At 37.5% G+C, this 15,716-nt stretch overlaps 3 protein-coding genes across 8 annotated transcripts in view; 2 read left to right on the top strand and 1 right to left on the bottom strand.

The window, feature by feature from the left end:
* Positions 1-612, bottom strand: part of LOC117904662 (DNA annealing helicase and endonuclease ZRANB3) — a 53,903-nt gene extending 53,291 nt beyond the window's left edge. For both annotated transcript variants that reach the window (XM_034817386.1, XM_034817387.1), the window contains exon 1: positions 194-612. In XM_034817386.1, the coding sequence (XP_034673277.1) occupies positions 194-556 (363 nt within the window). In that variant the 5' untranslated portion in view covers positions 557-612. The remainder of the gene's footprint in view (positions 1-193) is intronic.
* Positions 613-1,973: 1,361 nt separating this feature from the next.
* LOC117904377 (uncharacterized protein At3g61260) lies at positions 1,974-3,900 on the top strand. 4 transcript variants are annotated; one of them, XM_034816957.1, is made up of 6 exons: positions 1,974-2,192; positions 2,440-2,510; positions 2,746-2,985; positions 3,057-3,267; positions 3,359-3,440; positions 3,525-3,900. In XM_034816957.1, the coding sequence occupies exons 1-6, from the start codon at positions 2,167-2,169 to the stop codon at positions 3,714-3,716; spliced, it is 822 nt and encodes a 273-aa protein (XP_034672848.1). In that variant the 5' UTR covers positions 1,974-2,166; the 3' UTR covers positions 3,717-3,900. The 4 variants fall into 4 exon arrangements, with proteins under 4 accessions (XP_034672848.1, XP_034672851.1, XP_034672850.1 ...); XM_034816960.1 differs by lacking the exon at positions 2,440-2,510 and having other exon boundaries at positions 1,977-2,192; positions 3,525-3,898; XM_034816959.1 differs by having other exon boundaries at positions 1,977-2,192; positions 2,460-2,985; positions 3,525-3,898.
* Positions 3,901-10,095: 6,195 nt separating this feature from the next.
* On the top strand, positions 10,096-13,741 carry LOC117905180 (transcription factor PIF7). Of its 2 annotated transcripts, none has more exons than XM_034818118.1 (6): positions 10,096-10,298; positions 11,207-11,675; positions 12,453-12,551; positions 12,665-12,730; positions 12,849-13,241; positions 13,451-13,741. In XM_034818118.1, the coding sequence occupies exons 1-6, from the start codon at positions 10,168-10,170 to the stop codon at positions 13,562-13,564; spliced, it is 1,272 nt and encodes a 423-aa protein (XP_034674009.1). In that variant the 5' UTR covers positions 10,096-10,167; the 3' UTR covers positions 13,565-13,741. The 2 variants fall into 2 exon arrangements, with proteins under 2 accessions (XP_034674009.1, XP_034674010.1); XM_034818119.1 differs by lacking the exon at positions 10,096-10,298 and adding an exon at positions 10,305-10,586.
* The last annotated feature ends 1,975 nt before the right edge of the window (positions 13,742-15,716 follow it).

Below are 15,716 nucleotides of genomic sequence, written 5' to 3'. Positions count from 1 at the left end.
AACAAACTCCTTAAAGTCCCAAAAGATCCCAGACACAAGCATCCGGTTTCTCCAGGAGAAAAATACGACTATTTGGCTTCTCTAAATTAGAATTTTCCATTTTTATCGGAATCAAGAACATAAAATAAAACCATAAGACCCAAAACTTTATTTTATTTTTCTGAGCACCCGACCACAAAATTAAAAACCTTACGTTTGCAAGACAATCATTCAGTCTTTGCAAGCACTCAGCTTCTCCAGGGTACGCAAAACCATGCACCGCCTTGGGCGTGATCGAGAACGAGTCTGGAGAGCAGATTTCGAGCCTGACCCGAAACTTTTCAGTCAAATGGGGTTTCAAGAACGCATCGTTTGACGCGTTTTGGGGCTTGGGAGGATGGATGGCGGTAGCTGCGCTGGTGGATTCGCGAGAGACCTTTCGGCACTTGAAGAGCTTCCATGGGTCTGATTGTTTAGCAGATTCAAGGGCTGCTTTACGCTTTTCTAGGGCTGCGAGACGGTTCGCTTCGGCTCGCTTTCGCTGCTCTTCTGTGATCTCCATGAATTCATCATGCATGTGGGAAAAACAGGGATCGGGTTAGGGCTTTGGAGAAGAAATGGAGCGGGGAGAAATTTGAGGTACCGAAGGCGGGAGAATAACAACGTACACAGACTTCTTGATGTCCACGTGCGACAGTTTGGCGCGTGGCGTTACACATCACTCTTTATCAGTTAAAAAAAAAATTAAAAAGTTTTATTTTGTTATATCTAGGTTTTTACTCACTAATTTTAAAAAATATAAAAAAAAAAATCTGATTCTTATAAATCAATTTTATTTTCATCCATTTAAAAATATTTTAAATCAAAAAATTATTTTTTAAAATACTTTTTTACTTAATAATATTAAATAAAATTATCAAAAAACTAATTTATCATTTTAATTTGATAAAAGTATCTTATAAATAAATATATTATAATTTTTTATTATATAATATGAGATACAAATCATTATATAAAAATTATCTGAATCCTTACGTTATAAATAAAATATTTATAGTTCTTTAATTAATAATAATTTTATATCTTTTATTATATAAATTTACTCAGTTTCATTTTTTTAATAAATTTAAATGCACATTTTGTTAGTCGACATCAATAATAAAATTAAAAACTAAAACTTAAATACTTAAAAATTAAATATAATTAAAAACTTAAAAATTAAAGAAATAAAAATATTGGCTCTCATTGTATTTCTAACTCTTTCTCGATGTTTATATTTCTACTAACGTGCTTTAGTGAAGTGAAAGTTAATTGATATTATTAATCTAGCGAGTACAAGGTCATTCTATAAAATAATTATTTAACTTAAAAAAAATATATGTATTTTAAAATATTTTTAATTGGACAAAGATAAAATTGGTTTATAAAATTTAGAGTTTTTTTTTTCTATATTTTTTAAAAACAGTGAGTTAAAACTCACTTTTTCCTCTTTTGAAATAGAGAAATTTTGGTATAAACGAATAAGAAACGAGGCATAAAAGGGGAAAAACATTAGTGGTGGATTCAATTAAATTCAATATAAAATTTGGGTTGGGTTCAGCCCCAGCCCCAGCCCAACCCAGCAACCCTACTATTGAACCAAAAGAACCATAAGCCCAACTGACCTTAGCGTAGGGCTTAAAAGCAAGGAATATGTTAGCCTGTTTGGAGCTCAGGTCAATTAGGTCACTTGGGTTGGGGGAATCCATTGATTCCCACAATCTCAAGGATGATAACTGGCTCCATTCAATTGAAAGAACAAGAAGGAATAAGGAATGAATGACAGCAATCAGAATTGGAAACCCCATAGACCTTACACTAATTTCCAACCCCACATGCACATTCCTTCAAGAACACCACCACCACAAAAGTACCATAAAGATGACTTTGTGCCAAAGCGACATGTCTTTAATATATATATGTACATATACAGAATCCTTTTGCCTCCCACATTACTACTCTTGAAAAGCTAAACCAGTTGCTGCATGCAAAGCATATGGCACCTTTGCTTGTCCCCACCTCCTCTGTTCACCAGCTACAAATGAAGAATTCCCTTCCAGGTTTCTGACTTCAATAAGCAGCCTATGTATCTATTCTCCTTTGAAGAATCTGGGAATAGAACCAATCAGTGACTGCAGAATCAGAAATATGGAGAGTTTGATTAAGCAAAAGAGGTAACTCAATTAGTACATGTTTGCCAGTCTTTCTCTCTAAAATTTTGATTAAGTTTGGTGATCTCTGTAGCTTATCTAATAATGTTGTAACTGGAATGCTGAATTCAATGCTGAATTGTAACCAAAAGGGGTCTGGTTTGATGGGCTTTGCTTGAAATAATTAGAGGAATGCAATATGTATATATGGGAACCTTATTGGTTTCATTTTACCCTGCTTTGTCTTCCTGTTAACTGACTTCTTAGTTAGAGTGAGTTTTTCGGGTTCAGGCCAACATAGCAAGGAAGCATCACACAGCATTAGAGAAAGACCAAGAGGAGGTACTCATGTATTTTGCTGTTGGTGATGAAGTATGCTTTATCCATCATGTTTTGATACTTTCTTTCATTGCTTTGGCTATGTGGAATCTTTGAAAGTTTTGGTAAATGTACTAACAAATAAATAAGGATCAAAATGACAACTTTCTGTTGCCCAAAATTGAAAACCAGGGCCAGGCAATCCAAGGAATGAAGACTAGAAAAAGATATAAATAAAACTAATGGTTAGTTTTTGTAGATAAGGTGCAGAACTGGTTCTGGAGGCAGTTTTCTCCACAAATGAGTAAGGATTATGACTCCGACGATGAAGAGTTTGCAACTGCAGTTGCTGCTGCTGCATTTGCCATCTACACCCTGGAAGAACCTAACTTGCAATATCAGAAAAGAACAAGGGATGGCCTTGAAACCTCTATGTCCAGGCTCAAAAGCAGAAAAGAAGACACCACTGGACTCTTTGGCAAGGAAACACAAACCCCAGGTGATTATTGGCCTCAGCCATCTCTTTGTCACAGTGTTTCAGTCCGAAACTAAAAAGGTAATGTGTTACAGGTGAAGCATCCATCAGAAGACAAATGACAAACAATGGGAATTCACTGGAGAGCGCTTTTCCATCTAGCAGACCAAGTAAGGCATCTCCAGTAAGATCTGTATCTGCTGCACCCAGAGACCAAAGGCAACAGGGGTATTCAACAAGCAACAGGAGTGTAGAAACCAAAGCAGATGCTTGGGAGAAAGCCCAGATAACAAAGATTAAAAAGCGGTAAAATCTTCGTTGTCTATGTGTTTCAGTTCTTACAAATGCAGACCCTGATTCAGTTTTTCACTACTGCAATACAAACCATGAATTTCAGAAATGATAATATAAGTTCAAGCATTCTTGCTTGGGAGAATGAGAAGAAAATGAGAGCCAAACTTATCATGGAAAGGAAAAAGGTCTGACTTCAGCTTTCTCAATTCTCTGTCTGACTTTTTGAACACAATGACTGAGAACTTCCCACCTAATTGTTGAAACTACAGAGTGAGCTGGAGCAGAGAAAAGCTCTGAATCTTCAACATTACCAAATCAAGATAGAGAGGATTGATCAAATTGCTGGAGGAGCAAGGGCACAGCTACAGGAGAAGAGAAGAAATGAGGAGTCTGAGGTGAAACACAAGGCAGAGATGATCAGAAAGACAGGGAAGGTTCCTGTTAGGTGTTTCTGCTTCTGAGTGTCACTAACAATAAAGCTCACTAGAACTTGTAAATGAACAATGCTATTGTCCTCCTTTCTGCAACCAAAACCATTATCATAACAAGGAAAAACTGTATTACATTCTACATTTCCAGGAAACTAACACATCTATGTATCTGTCCCTTTCATTCAAATATGTCAAAAAAATAATTATAAAAAAAATACGTTTTTATGGTGTGAACAATGTACATACAATAACAAACATAATACCACGGAAACACACTAACAGATAGTGCAATACCGAGGTCTAAGCATACCTCGATCTTAGTCCTCTGAGATGCGGTGAAAAAGGATCTCAGGGTAGTGAATGCTACAAGAGCATACACCCCATATCCATAATTCAAAAGGCCTCACTCAAGACACATAGGGAGAAAGAGAAACAACAGTTGGTGTGTCTTTGCCTATGCACCTTAATGTGTTTTGAGTACAGAGAAAGGAGAAGCCTCCTCTTTAAGAAACACTAAGGGAAAGAGTCTCATAAAATTAGACCCAAACTCCCATTCCTCATCTCCAGTCAATTAGAACATAGACTAAAAAAATAGGAAGAGCTCAGTGTCATAGGGATATGCCCAGTTTGAACAACTTTTGTGATTTGAACTTTATCATGTCCAACTCCCCTATAGTGGACAGAATGATAATCAATTTTCTTCCATCAATCCTTTTGCCATCTTGGTTTATACTAACTATTGACTCATGCAACAGTCAAGAACAAAGAGAACACAAAGGTCTAAACATTTATTGCCAAACATCAATCGAAGGAGAAGAAATAACAAAATTACAAGCTAGATTAAATTAAAAGGTGATAAAAAACGGTTCCGCTCTCTCCCAAGTTAATCACCTTCTTAGAAGTATGGTCTTATATATATAACAAGAGTAAAAATTGAAAATGAAAAGACTATTTGAAAAGGAGGCGACTTTACTAACAAAATAGGATTAAAATGAAAAGATGACACACAACGAACATTAAAGAGAATATACAAAAGGAGTTTAATGAAACGGCACCAAAATATGTTACAAGAGTTTATCTACCTTAAAGAAGCATGATAGTAGTACCATTAGAAGTAATGGATAAAAAAAAGACGACAAAATTTACGATGTGATGGGTGGCACCACTATCAAGTATCCAATTAATGTTTAGTAAGGGAAAGTGAAATTTTTTAGGTGGATCAGTTCGAAGAGTCATTGTTTAGGTGGCCCATCCCTGAACTTAAGAGTGACATTGTTACACTTTAACAACCTTTACAAGAAATTAAACGAGAGAAAGTAACTATTGAACTTATTTCACTAGTGTAAAGGATGATTCAAAGAGGTTATTCTCTATAGTGGGCTTGTTAAGGGTGTGCTAGGCTGCTTGATTTGAGTTGGTTGAAATGATTCATTGTGAAGTCAATGTCTATGTCAAGAAGAAGAAGACAAGACATGGTGTTGACTAAAAAATGGAACTTTTTGTTGAATAATCTTCTGATAATCCCTACCCCAAAAGAACCAGTCTCTTTATACCTAAGAGTCATTGACTCGACAAAAAATAAAAGGAAAGCAAAATTCACGGAATAAAATCAAGCAACAATTGCCAAATTTATTTTATTCAGAAATACCCAAAATAAAACCAACAATCCCAATTTAAAATGGGTGATTACAGTCTAGGGGGATAGCTATGAAGATTTTAGCGTCTCACCCATGTGACCAACCCAATTTGAAGTGAGCACAAGTAGGTGTTCTCTTTTTACTACCCTTGGAATTTTGCTTGTTATTGTTATAAGAGCCTTCTCTTTAAGGAGCAAAATTTCCACTTTGTTGTGTTGCTGCCACTGCAATGGTCTAAATGCTTGACTGCCTAGTTGCAGCAATATTCCATCGTCTCCTTTCTTGTAAAATAAGAGAATGCACTTTCTGCATAAATAAAGCTCCTTTCTAATTCCTTGGAGAGAGTATCAAGGATCCAAGAGTTCATCATGTTTAGTGACCCATTAATGGAAATTTAAATCATTTGAGTTTGCTAGTTTCTTTATCAATCCTTCTATAAACCCAATTTTGTTCTTGGCACTTAGAGCCATACTGATGGCTCTACTCCATGTTTCATAATTTTCATCAATTAATGGTCAAGAAACAAAATGGGACGAAGGCTATAATTGATAAACAAGGAAGACCAAGATGAACAAAAAATTAAAAAAGAAAAAAAAAACCCTTTTGATCAAAGATCAATCTAGAATGGTGGAATTGTAGAATTGTAAAAGAAAGTAGATGACTCAAATGTGTCAATCCATGAAAGAAAGAAAACACTCTGATATCATGCATTGAAATATTGAAATTGGAATATAAATGTAAAGACTTTCTTCTATACAAATGAAAGAAAAAGAAACATGGAAAGAGAAGAAAATCAAGATGAAGAAAGTGAGGAGAGAAATATTTGGGAGAAGGCAGGTCAATGGACAGAGAAATATGAAATTTGATGTCAATCAACCATATAAATTCATGATATTGCTTGTCTAAGTGTCTATTTTTGCTTGTCTAAGTCTTATGTGACACTCCTTGAACCCAAGAAGACTTGCATGTTCAATTTTGCAATAAAATGATCAAGGGGGGTGTAATCTTACTTTCACTGCAAAAACAGATTTTCGATTCCATATCACACTAACTACAACTCCCTCCATAAAAAAAAGACAAATCACATGCTTGGGACAAAGCTCAGGCAACCATAGATTCTTAGTTTCAATTTTCTTTCTTTGTGGGTGATGTTGGACCAATCAAATTTATTTCATAGGCCCAGCTACTACCCCATAAACTCAAGCTGTTGATTAATCAAACACCATACAGTTCTATTTTTCATTTGTTTATTAGAAATGGACTTGTCTGAAACAGAGGATAAGAATATTTGCTCCAAAATCTTTCTATGAGGTGTTATTTCAAGGTACCTTGGCTTGGAAGGAAAGAGTAAGTTGTACGGATGGGGGGATGGGACCAGCTACTGAGAATACATCCACCTTAGATTATTGTACCGACCAGGGAACCCGCCGGCAAGCCCACCACCACCACCACCTCCTCCTCCCCCACTGTTAGCAAATTCAAACATCATCACCATCACCTCTGCCTTTGGCATTTTCTTTAGTGTCACCATCACACCCTTCAATATCTACCAATTCTACTTGAGTCATTGCATTCAATTAATTCATACACCAGAATTTTCAACGGACTTTTTTTTTTTTAATTGATTTATGGAAATAATTTCCTCAACTGTAATCAGCAATTTGTAAAAGCTTTCCCCTGTGGTGTGTAAGCCAAAAAAACTATTGTCTCGTCCTGCTCGTCACCTAACCACCAGGGTGATTCAAGGTACAAATATCTTCCACGAGTATTTATCCTAATTATTATTTTATTTTTATCCCATATTAGGACAATGAATTTTGTAAAAACATATAAATTCCAATACCTATAAAACAAATATCATTTCTCTGTGGGGAGAGAGTTATCCAACTGAAATTATGAGTTCCCCATCTGAATTATGGCCCTCATGAGTGGAAAAATGGAGCCTTGGACAGATTGACTGATGACAAGATCATCCAAAAAGAAGGGGGTACAATGTATATAGCCCTATCAAATCTGGCACTGATAATTGAGACAAGATTGAAGAGCTTCCCAATCACAATAGTCCAGTTGATGAGCTCATTGAAGAGAATCTACTTGCATGCCATTAATTGACAAGTGCCCACCTGACTCGTCTTCTCTAGACCAACCCTGCATTGCAGTCAAGCTTCATTTGGAGGCTAGGAGGTCTGAACCCAGCAAAAGACTTAAACCTTTCCAATAAGATGGAACAAATCGACCGTTGGTGCCATGGTCTTGTTACCATGACAATGGCCCCATCTGTCTAGCGGGCCACATGGATTAATATTGTGAGAAAAAGGACATTGGACTTGCTCAACTTATGGATCTTGCACTCGCAAAAATACAGAGGAAATAATGAACTGCATAAACACTAGGACAAGGTCTAAACTAGCTGCAATGCTACTGTTCAACCAGATGAACCACAGGCATGTACGTTTAATTGGAAGAACTTATCCATGCAGGCTTTAGACTTATCTGAACATAGTGACCATTTGTCAATTCAGTGATTAGTTGGAACACCCATGTCAATGGATAGACCAGAAACTGAAAAAAATGGATACCTTGAATATTCCAAAAAAAATCCATCAATGCTTTCTTCTAGACCTGCTGGGTGTAAGGATATTGCCTTCAAGCTCCCAAAACTTCAGGTTTGTTATATTCTAAGTTGTTTGTAATTTCCTAATGACTTTACATAGCCTTCATTGGAAAAAAAAGAGAGCTAAGAATTCACTTATGAAATCTTCCATCTATACCTAAATTTAATGGCAATAGGGCAGGCTATGAAAGTAAATCTCTAGACCAGATTTTTCAAGAGAGAGGCATTCATTTGAATGAAATTCCAGGGTGATATTGTTCTATGCCCCTGAATGATTTTTTCCCTTTTTTTTAATGGAAGGGATAAAGTCTAAGTTGAACCTATAAATCTATACAATTCCAAGATGCTTGACATACCCTTAGTTACTTTTCACACATCTTCATCATTTGAATGTATCTCAATCATTCCTGAGATTTCCCAGTTAATTCCATTAATCCCAAATTTGTCACTGCAAGTACACCTGAAAAATCCATTATATTGAACTCAAAAGGACTAGTTTATTCCCAAATTATACAACCAATTACGAAGATGATAATATATATTTCACACTAGTATGCCTACAAATGCCATTTGTATTACAGATTTTTGCCTTGGTTCTTTCCTCATTGACAATGACCCTTATCTTTCCCTGTATCCCACCTCAAGCTAAACATTAAATGATGCTAAATGCATAACAACAAGGAAGAATTCTACTGGTGAATAATGTTAAAGGATATGCGATATTGATTCATCCAAATTGACAGACTCTTGTAAACAAGTCTGTAGTTGGGGTCAGCATCAATTATAAAATGACGACATGTGAATTTCCCATCATGGTTGTTGTGTGCTGGCTGGTCTAAAACTCAGGACCCACCTCCAGATTTAGGCAAAAACCAATGTTACACTCAGTGGCATTGACATATGTGAGTGAAATATTACCATTACTACATGTACTTGAAATACTTTCAGCCATAGAAGTGAATGTAGTTTTGTCCCTCAAGTTGGGTCATTGAGCTTTTGGGCATAAGGCTTGGCGTGAGGGGCAAATGCAATGGGGGTTGAGATTCTTTATCAGTTGTGATGAGAGAAAATGATTGGTGGTGACACGTGGTGGCCATACAGGACCATCACCGGCTCCATGGAAGACCTCCATGTGGCAGTACACCGGCATGTCTACGTGTCGGGTGATGATGCGTTAGTCTTATGGTGCATTGCCTGGCTGAGAACTAAGGGCTTGAAGGGATAATATTTTGAACCAATTTTCATGGCATATGTGGTGTCTAGACGCTTGAAGACTTTTTGTATCTTTTAAAGGGTATTTTGATCATTATCTATTGTTTGAAGGACCATATTTGATTTAAAAGGTCCTTGGAGTGGTGATATTTAAGCATGCCGACAAAGGAAAATTGAATACTTTTTCTTACCAATTCTTCTTCGTTTTCCTTTTTATGGACCAGTCTTGGAAACAAATTGTTTCAAACAATCGTCCCTTTATAATGTAGAAATCTGAAAAGAGAAGAGACAAAATTGTTTGAATTTCATTCTGAACAAGATTTGCCGACTATGGACAATAATTAATGTGATGATTGATGATAGTTTGGATTTTGTTCCAAAAAAGAGAACTTTTGACCTTCTCTTCGTTGCTTGTTTGCTTCCATCAAACCCTGGAAAAATGGCTTGTGAGTCATGCATCAAGGTTGATCTTGGACTATAAGATCTTGCAGAATATTGCAACCATGAAGAGAGCCCTTCTGGGAAAGGTGGTGATGAATCCATTAATTCCCACCAAGGTTCCCAAAAATCATAATTGTTGCAGAAAACCAATCTTACTTGTCTTGCTGCAGAGACTGTGAATGAAAGACTTTGTTTTCACAATGTTATACTTGAAAGAGAGATGATTATTTTCACCCAATATTTAGAGGTTTACCTGGGCCCAAAAGTCTAATCCTAGATCATTTAATCTTCGAAGAAATTTCACATTGAAAAGGAGAAAAGACATTAACACCCAACCACAAACTATTCCTTGGGGAAGGGGAGGGGGAGGTAGGGCCTAGAGGCAGCCAAAGCATGCATATCCGATTTTCTCACTCTCAGGCTTTTAGTTTTTTGCTACCACATGTTTTCTGAAAAATCTCTGTCAGAGCAATAATGTGAGCTAGAAAAAGGGACCAGAAGACAAGGAAATAAGAGGGAATCCAAACTCAAACTCAAGCTATTGTTCATTGTGTGAGTGAGAGAGAGAGAGGGCAACATGAGTAGTCAGTGTATAGTACCAAATTGGAATCTAAGGCACCAAAGACAAGAGCAAGTTGAAGGAGAAGAGGGTAACAGATCCTCTCACGTGCACACCCATCAGAAGAACTCCAGTCATATTGTCCCCATGTATGCAGGAAAAACCAACACCTTTCCTCAGAATTTCCTTTCCTTTCTTCTCTGTTTGTTTTTGTGAGAATCTCACTATGTGATTTTCATTTTTCCACTCATCACTCCCTATTTTTCTGGTTCACCAGCACCAAAAACCAATAAAAATATGAAGTATAGAAACATGACCCATATCTCTCTCCACTCTTCCTCCCCCAAAGTTCCAGCTACTAGTATTGTTCCTTAATTCTAGCCTTTGTCAGGTCATCTGACTCATTCTTCAACATGTGATATGGGTCTCTTTTCCAGGTTATTCTGAATGACTCCCTCTCCTCCTTCAGTTTAATGTTCCCTGAGTTCTTGTTTTTCATCCATAAAAATCCTGTCTTTTACTCCTTTTCTGCCTTTTACATACTTCTTTCCTTGTTCTTTACCTGCACTCTGAATTTCATTTTCTACAAGTTTGTACCTGTTCATCTTTTCAGTGCAATTTTAATTTTCTCTGCATGATTTCAGTTCTTTCAGTTTTGTTCTCTCTTTTTCTTATAGAGTACCACCCACAACTTCTCATTTTTCTTTGTAACCTTTCTCTTCCATCGCTCAAATACATCATGTAGAAGAAAACCCACTTTTCTGTATTTTCTTTTGCATTTTCTTCTTTCTTGCTTGAAATGGTTTCTTTCTCTTCAGTTCTCATCTTCAAGAGTATGATTTCCTGGTTTTTTGTGAGCAAAATAGCATGTCTTCTCCATTAATAATTCTTCTTTCCATTCATCTTCAATCTCATTTCTACACAATATATAACAGTATTTTCTATGCTACCGAATGAAATATATATACTCCCATACTTATTCTCCTGTGTTATATATTACCTAGGACTATACGTTAATTCACTAATACGTGTATATATATATGTACTTGAAATTCAGGTCAAATTATGAAGTTGCTGAACTGACATGGGAAAATGGCCAGCTAGCCATGCATGGACTTGGTGGGCTCCTTCCCACTGCTCCAACAAAACCCACATGGGGTAGGGCCGGAGACACGCTAGAGTCGATAGTGCACCAAGCCACGTGCCACAACCAAAACTCAAACTTCATCCACCATGCCCAGAACCTGGCCAATATGAAGTCTACAGTCGGGTCCTCCGCCCATGTACGGACTGGAAATCAAGGGTTGATGAAGAAGAGGACTCGTTCGGATTCCGCTCATTGTGGAAGAAATTTTAGTACTAATGTTCATGAAGCTGAGCGTGCAGACCGCAGTGCATGTGCTAGTGCTAGTGCCACATTTTGCAGGGACAATGAAACAACCATGATGACATGGCCCTCCTCTGAATCTCCTCGCAGCTTGAAGGCCAAAACTACAGATGAAGACTCGGCTTGTCATGGTGGATCGGTAAATAACACAAGTTTTTCTCTATTTTCAGTCATTGGGCTAGGGACTATAACAATAATATTCATGATAAACCACCTACAAGAAGTACTTCAACAGTGATTCCTTATGGGTTGGTGCATAGAATCATTCCTGCCTTCTCAGCATGCAACTGTAGATGAGTTCATGTTTCAATATTTCCTCCTGATCATGGTACAAGAGTTTTTCCATTTTCACTGTTAAGCACCAAGATTGAATACTGTCGGTTGTCATGTGGGTTAACTCCAATTTCTCCTTGCCTTAGTTTTTTTTTTTTTTCATTTATTGGCTTGCACCTTACTTTTCGCTTGTCCCATTGTGTACAAGGAAGGGTTTTAAAGAAAAATGAGTGAACCCATCTGGAGGGTGGTTTCATAAATGTGCCAGAGGAGAGGCATGCCCCATGTCTACTCTTTCAAGTACTTTCGGCCTTGGGGTTCATGCACTTGGTTTCTCTTCATATCAGCGGCCATTTTGTTTAAGCTTACTCCCTGTTTCAACCTTTTACCCATGTCATGAAAACATCCGTGCTTCTCTCCTTTTGATTCTTCAGAAAATGCCCATTCTCTTAACCTTGAATTTGAGAGAAAATATTGCTATCATATTAGTAGAAATGAGTCATTTGTAAAGAGTATCATTCTGCAATGCTTTATTCTTTACACATATGTACTGGAAACTTCATGAGAAGGTGTGGTTGTATGTGCTAATTACATATTTTGGGGGACCGTCAGTTTGAATTGAACCATGTAAAATTTGAAACAGGAAAACCAGGATGAAGATAGGGAGACTAAAACTCAGACAGGGCGCTCTCACTCAACAAGAAGAAGCCGAGCTGCTGCTATTCATAATCAGTCGGAGCGGGTAACAATTAGTACTTAAAAAGTTAAAACTCTGATCAGCAGAAATGTAGATTGATTAGTAGTTTGTGATGATGCAATGTTATAGCTACTGATAGCAGTACCATTTTCATATAGAGACGTCGAGATAGGATTAATCAGAAGATGAAAACTCTGCAGAAGCTAGTACCCAACTCAAGCAAGGTGAGAAAATCAATCAATCTCTCTCTGTTAGTTCATTCTGCAAAGTTAGAATTCCATGGAATTCTGAAAATTCTTTGAAAATAACAATGAATGCCTGCCTTTCTATTGTGAATTGCAGACTGATAAGGCATCAATGCTTGATGAGGTGATTGAGTACTTGAAACAACTTCAAGCACAGGTTCAGATGATGAGTGTAAGAAATATGCCTCAAATGATGATGCCTATGGGAATGCAGCAACAACTTCAAATGTCTCTCCTAGCGCGTATGGGCATGGGCGTTGGCCTTGGCATGGGCATGGGAATGCTTGATATGAGTGCCGTCCCTCGTGCTGCACCTCAAACACTCCCTTCTCTCCTCCATGCCAACCCAGTTGTTGCTGCCACTCCAACATTTGTCCCTCCTCCCTTTGTAGTGCCACCCATGATGCCATCCTCATCACAACCAAAGTCTGATGCGGGCGCCAACGCAGCAGTCCCTCTGCAGGATCCATACTGCGCTTTTCTAGCACAAGTAGGTGAAACAAATTCAAGGCTTACTTCAGACGTTTCAAAAGAATTTTCTTGAAATTGAGGCATACCCATGAATATATAGAAATCAACCTTCATTGAAGATGTTTGTGAACACAATCTAAGAATTGGGTGCACTCTGGCAAATCAATAGCCCAATGATATACTTTTTCTGTCTTAATTAATTGACTGATAAATTATTTTTTGCTGCAGTCGATGAATATGGACCTCTACCACAAGATGGCGGCACTATATCGGCAACATGTCAATCACAAGGCACAACCAACAAGCAGTCCATCACACTCAAACCATGACCTAGGGGATTGAGACTCTGAGAGGACCCTGTTTTGTGCAGGAAGCAGACCTAGAAAAATGAAGAATTCTTAAAGATCAAGTATGATAGTCTAGCCTTATCGATAACTCTTTAACAGTATTTGGGGTTTATGAATTGTGAAACATTGATGATCTTGTATAATAAGAGCTTGTATTGAGTCTTACCTCTTAGTCTTTCTGTGCTTTCTCAGTTGCTAAATGAATACTGACCAGTTTAAGTAGCCAAAAAGGAAGACGATGTGAAATAGACAAATGAAGAACAAATGAAGTGTTGAAATACACAGATGTTCCCAGAATTGACTGTCGTTATGGAATGATTATAACTAGTACAACAAACCACCCCATTTTAACTATTCCCTGCATGGCTATGATCCAGAGCTCCTCTTCATATGATATTTTCCCATAAATATTCCATCTGATTTTCCACTCTGATCTCAGGATCTTAATGGCACAGAATGAAGGGAAAAAGAAACTTAGATGTACTGGAACATACTCCATTCCTCATGTAGAGTCATTGAAATTCAGAAACTTATGATGTTTTCCATCACATGGAAATTATGAAGCAAGTTCAACAGTGCCCCAGCATAGTTTGTCAACTTGCATAGTTGATTTTCACAGGATACAGGGATGAAAGCAAACGGAATCTTGTAGAGTTAGATTTAGTGACATTCTCAACATCTTAACTACGACGGTGACTCCATGAAAGAGTTAGTAATCACCACAAGTTAGTGACATCCACATTGAGGATGAGCTCCTTTATTGTGGCCAGCAAAGTGGTTGAAAGTCATTCTCACTTTCAAACATGAGAGCCTCTTGAATGTATAGGGGCAATAAGATCCCATTCCTTATCCCCTAATCTGATAGTTGGAATTGGGCTCACCTATTCAAGAATTTGAAATTACAGGTTTCATCTAGGCAATGCTGAGGGAACCATAAAACACCCTTCAACCCGCCTTACTTGCATGGACTACAGTTGCCTGTATGAACATGCTCAAGACAAAATTAAGACAATTGTTTCTCCACACCATACTTTCCGAAAAACCAGGTGCTTGTACTTATCCAGTCAAAAGGAATTGAAACTGCCAAGAAAGGAAATTTAGGAATTCTAGTAGTGAAAAATCCAATCAAATTCTGAGGAAATCAGATCCTTCCCCCATACTGACCCTTTAGTTTCTGTTAACAGTTCTAAAGCAAAGCTATCAAAGTCCCCATAGTGTTGAAGAAAATTTATTGTCCTCCCCATTCACATTTTCTTGCATGCTACAATACTTTTGCTGAGTGGATATTTGACTTGAGATATTGTTATCATCCAACTGGTTCATCCAGTATAGAAAACTCGCCTTATGGAAACAGTCCAACCTATCAGATGATCTGGTCAGCCCCTATCAAATGATTGTAACCCATTTATTACATTGCATCAAAGATCAAGTATATAGATATTCTTTGACAATTACAAGAACATATGGCTGGAGACATCATACCCGTGGGAATACAAAACCATAACATTCAGTTTCTATGGCTTGACATGGGAGAGGTGTGCTATGATCATAGCAGAAGGGGACCATTAGCTTGATGTTGGCGTTTTTTCATGTGGGTCCACTCCATATGACAACAACCAACTTTGTTTTAAACACCTAACCCATATTTTAAATCCAAGAGAATCATGATATGGGAAGAATATTGGATCTAAACCCCACCTCATATAATCAATGAGAGTTCCCAACAATTAAATAGTGAGGACCATCTGCTTCTTTGTCACAGGCTGGAAGCAACCACGTGACCGGGGCATTCCAGTACACCTGGAGGAGATGCCAACTCTTGTATGACAGTGAACCCCCTCTACAGTCTTCTTCCATTTCCCAACTCATTTGTCCCTAGAACCACTCCATACAAAAAACCCACTTGAATCATTCTGCCACCTACATCCTGTTCTTCACTTGAATAATTTTGAGAACTGACCCTTCATCCAAGACATAAAAGGCAGGAGAAAACCAACCATCAAATTCTAATGCTCAAGAGACACTGCCACAATTTAGTAGTTTGCATTTCTTTAAGTGGGTAATTTTGTTAATTGAAGAGGAAAGAGGATGATAGTTGAAGCTTGGAAATATCAGGGGACATATCTCTAATGAGATTTGTTGACATT

Source organism: Vitis riparia, chromosome 17 (genome assembly GCF_004353265.1).
Source record: "Vitis riparia cultivar Riparia Gloire de Montpellier isolate 1030 chromosome 17, EGFV_Vit.rip_1.0, whole genome shotgun sequence".
NCBI classification, from domain to species: domain Eukaryota; kingdom Viridiplantae; phylum Streptophyta; class Magnoliopsida; order Vitales; family Vitaceae; genus Vitis; species Vitis riparia.
The sequence above is the reverse complement of the archived record's forward strand: the minus strand, read 5'-3'. Positions and strand labels throughout refer to the sequence as shown.